Here is a 4,495-nt window from a genome sequence, read left to right on the forward strand (position 1 = left end):
CATTTCTAAAGAGTTACAGTCAGAGGAGCAGCTACTCAGGATTTGCATTAAGTAGTTCTGATTTTTAAAAATGTCATCATTTGTGAAGAGGACTAATCTATTAATAGGAACAAAATGGCAAGGATGACATACCCTAGATGTACCTGAAGTTATGATTTGCACAAAATAAAGCAGAGTTTAGAAATTGTAGGTTTAGAAATGAGGCAAGTAAGATATAGAATGTAAATAAAATCATTTCCAAGTAATAACTGGATGCAACATTCAACCATCACTGCAAATCAATGCGAGGAGAATGGATGCTTTTTACCTTGAATCCTGATGACTTATTACTCAGATGTGGTATCAATTGTTTTTGTCCCCTTCTATTTTTCATCTCCCAGGCAGTTTCTTAAGTGACAGTACAATTACATTTGGAACACAATCCTCTTCACCTGATTATGGTAAGTCAGGTAACCTCTTAGTCAGATGTAATGGCCCCAGGACATATATTAAGTAACTTTTGCATCTGCCTTTGGTCTTACTATATTCCTAAGCGAATTGAAAAGAAAATGAGCCTCAAGTTTTATGAGTTTTAGGTTACCTAAATATACTTGAAGTTCTCTTAGAAAAATAGCCTGAAGTTTATCTGAGGTAGAAGAACTATATGCAGTATCTCGAAAGCATCACTTTGTGGTAATCTCAGGAGACCATGACAATATTGAAAGCACAATTATCACCAAATTTTTCCTCCACCGTAGGCATCACCACAGCAACACAGGTACAGGAGTGGGGTCAGTGTCACTTTATTAATATTTTGAAAGAAGGCAAAAGCAAGCATTTTTTTTTTTTTTGCTACACATCGTTGCTTCAGAATAATGAATTCTGTATGCTGATCCTTTAGCTTTTCATATATAGGCCTAGTTGACCCAGGTTAGAGTATGGCACAATTAGAACTGGAAAATTTATTTGCCTTAATTTGAATATATTGAACTGTTCTATTTTAATGTATTTTTCAATAGAAATACTAATATGTAGGGAGCTCTGTACATGACTTCTAAATGATGAATACTGGTTATTATTTGCAGCAAGGAAAGACAACTGTCAAATTAATGAATTGATGTTCTGGTTACAATTTTTAAAAATATAATCATTCAATTTAAGATAACTCCTATACATGAATATAAATAAACATTGTATAACAATTTTGGCTAAACCTGGATCCTTGCTGTAAAGTTCCAGTTGCTTGGAATTCAAATATCATATGATTTACTGAAGGTTCTGAATGGATCTGCTTTGATTTATGTTGCAACGTTGGGGTGTATTGAATTCCATGAAATTGTTGATTTGTTATCTTTGCTATGACCATTAGTCAAATTCATTCTTGAGTTGCAATGCTGATATAGATCACAGCCTACCTGGCTTCATCAAGTTGTGCTTCTCTATGGTTTTTAAGTATGTGGTTTGGCTAAAATACAGTTCAGAGTTCGAGGACACAGATGGACCATAATACCTATATTAAATTAAACATCCAACTTTTTGATCAATTTTCAGTATTAATATGCAAAGCACCTGTATTAGTCTGTTCTCACACTGCTAGTAAAAACATATCCAAGACTGGGAAATTTATAACGAAAAAAAAAAGGGGGGGATTTAATGGACTCACAGTTCCACATGGCTGGGAGGCCTCACAATTATGGCAGAAGGTAAAAGGCATGTCTTACATGGCGGCAGACAAGAGAGAATGAGAACCAAGTGAAAGGGGAAACCCTTATGAAATTATCAGATCTCATCATGAGACTTACTACCACGAGAATAGTATGGGAGAAACCACCCCATGATTCAATTATCTCTCACCAGTTCCCTCCCACAAAACGTGGGAATTATGGGAACTACAATTCGAGATGAGATTTGGATGGGGTCAGTCAAACCATATCAGCACCTTAAATAATTTTAAAAACCCACCATAATATATTAATGTAACTGATAATTCTATGTAAAAAGTCTCAAAATACAGGGGAACAGGGCAAGTGATCTACAATTAAACTGCAGACTTACAAAGCTTCTTTCATGCATGTTCAATTCCTATCTTTCATTGAAATACCAAAGTAATGTCGTATTTAAGAATTTTCTACTTGCAAAATGCTGATGACTATTTTGGGTGTAAAACCACTTAATAGCCTAAGAGTTTGTGTTTTGTGTATGTGCCTATCTATCAATACCTTTTTCCTTCTTTCTTCCCTTCTTTTCTTCTTTTCTTTCTTTTAGAGTTGATTTGGGAATTCCTTCATTCACAGTTAGATGTTTTATCAACAAAAAGTATAAACACTACAGGGAGCAGTCTATATTCTGATAAAATGATTACTTGAAATGGGTCATCACTACATGTAAGTTTCTACAATAAAGATATCATCATGAATTTTTGTTGTTGTTGTTGACAGAGTCTCACTCTGATGCCAGGCTGGAGTGCAGTGGTGCAATCTCAGCTCACTGCAACCTCCACCTCTCGGGTTCAAACAAATCTCCTGCCTCAGCCTCCCAAGTAGCTTGGACTATAGGTGCATGTGCCACCATGTCCAGCTAATTTTTGTATTTTTAGTAGAGACGGGATTTCACCATGTTGGCCAGGATGGTCTCGATCTCTTGACCTCGTGACCTGCCTTGGCCTCCTAAAGTGCTGGGATTACAGGTGTGAGCCACCACGCCCAGCCATGATTGTTATTTTTGCTAAAATTTCCATAGGGTATTAGAATGGTAGGATGGGAAGGGGATCTAGATTCAGCATACCTTATTTTGTAGTTTGTGTTCATCTCCAACATCCATATCCCCTGGGCCCTTGTTAAACAGGAAGATTTCTGAGCTCCTCTAAAATCTTACCAAATATAACTTTCCGGAGGTGAAGTCTGGGAGTGGTATTTTTATAGGACTCTCAAGGGAATCTGATGTAAATGTCAAGATCCATTCTAGTCCAACACCTTCATTTTATAGATGGGGAAAAGGAGGCTCAGAGGGGTGAAGTGACTTTATTCAGTCATACAGGCAGAGTCAAAAGAAAAATTCACATCTTCCAACCCTCATGTAAGTGCCTCTGCTTGGTTGCTTGGTGTTTTGATACTTTAATTTTAGAATTATATTTTTTTATTGATGTTCAGCATTAAAATTTACCATAGCACAATACACTCTGCTTATGAACCGTGTGATAATAGGCCTGCAAAAAGTGCATGCTTGGTCAGCCACATTAAGCAATACCATTTTATTTTCAAATTCTTTTAACTAAAAGTTTATTGCTTATGTTGTGCTTTGGGATAAACTACATAAAATGGAATAAAATGCTTGGTAAATAGTTATTGAATTTTAAAAAAGTGAGCACAAATCTCCATATTGAGTTTGGAAAGATTTACTTCATTATTTTCACACACATGCTAAAATGTCAAACTTAATGAAATCTGAAGTAGCTTACTTTTCATGCTATCATTTACTAGATCTACTGAATAATTCTGAGGATCTTGCAGGGAGACCCGGGTCCATAATAGCTTCTTTTTTTCTCTTTCATTTTGCATCTTCTTCATTTCAAAATTTTGAGTAGAGTTATGTAAGTCCTTCAGAGTAGGCCTCTGATGCATGGCGGCTGAGAACATTATCATGAAACTCTCTTGACCTATAAGTGTCAACTTCAAGAAAATTTCTGCTACAAACTTTTGAAGATAAAATAGAACATCTAATGAACATTCAGAAGAGGAAGATATATATCCATTTCAAGTAAGCTGACCTGGATTTCAGCTTCAGGATCTCTTCTTGACACATTTATAACTCATTTTAATTGCTAATAGGTACTGTGTGTACACACCCAAGGCAGAATGGGACTAAGCCTCTCAGATTTACAAAGGTGAATTAACTTAAAATTAAACAATAGGTTTTTGTGAAAAGACATTTCATTTGACATAATCTAATACTGAACCAAATAGATGTGATTGACAAGCCCCAATTATCCAAGAAAGTTGAAAGGACTAGTGACATTTTTATGCCCCATCTACATTACTTTAATTATTTAAAAGGGGAATTTGGTGATTTCATTTGCATAAAGTGCAGGTAGTAGAAAGTATGTGGGCTTTGGAGTCAAACAGATCTGGATTTGAATTCCAACTCAACTGTCTAACCAAGAATGTGAGTAGGAGTGTGGGCATGTTACTTAAATTCCCTGAGTCTCACTTTCCTCTTTTGTAAAGTCTGGATAATTATACTGACCTAGTGAGTATTGTTGTGAGAAACATAGAAAAAAGATATAAAATGTTTCATACTGTACCTAGCATTTAGTAGGTGAAAAGGGAAACATGTTATCCTCCAAGTGTCCTTAGCTTGGTCCATAGAGCAGGGAATACCATCCTTCTGGAAATAATAGGAAGAGCCTCTCTCTCTCTCTCTCTCTCTCTCTCTCTCTCTCTCTCTCTCTTCTCTCTCTCTCTTCTCTCTTCTCTCTTTTCTCTCTCTCTCTCTTCTATCTTTCTCTCTCTCCTCTTCC

General features: G+C 36.1%; 1 protein-coding gene across 1 annotated transcript in view; it reads right to left on the bottom strand.

The window, feature by feature from the left end:
- Positions 1–3,599, bottom strand: part of LOC105524076 — a 9,681-nt gene extending 6,082 nt beyond the window's left edge. Inside the window, exon 1 of the mRNA XM_011959195.1 lies at positions 3,456–3,599. Within this exon, the coding sequence (XP_011814585.1) occupies positions 3,456–3,599 (144 nt within the window). The remainder of the gene's footprint in view (positions 1–3,455) is intronic.
- Between the last annotated feature and the right edge of the window lie 896 nt (positions 3,600–4,495).

Source organism: Colobus angolensis, unplaced genomic scaffold (genome assembly GCF_000951035.1).
Source record: "Colobus angolensis palliatus isolate OR3802 unplaced genomic scaffold, Cang.pa_1.0 Scaffold485, whole genome shotgun sequence".
Taxonomy (NCBI): domain Eukaryota; kingdom Metazoa; phylum Chordata; class Mammalia; order Primates; family Cercopithecidae; genus Colobus; species Colobus angolensis.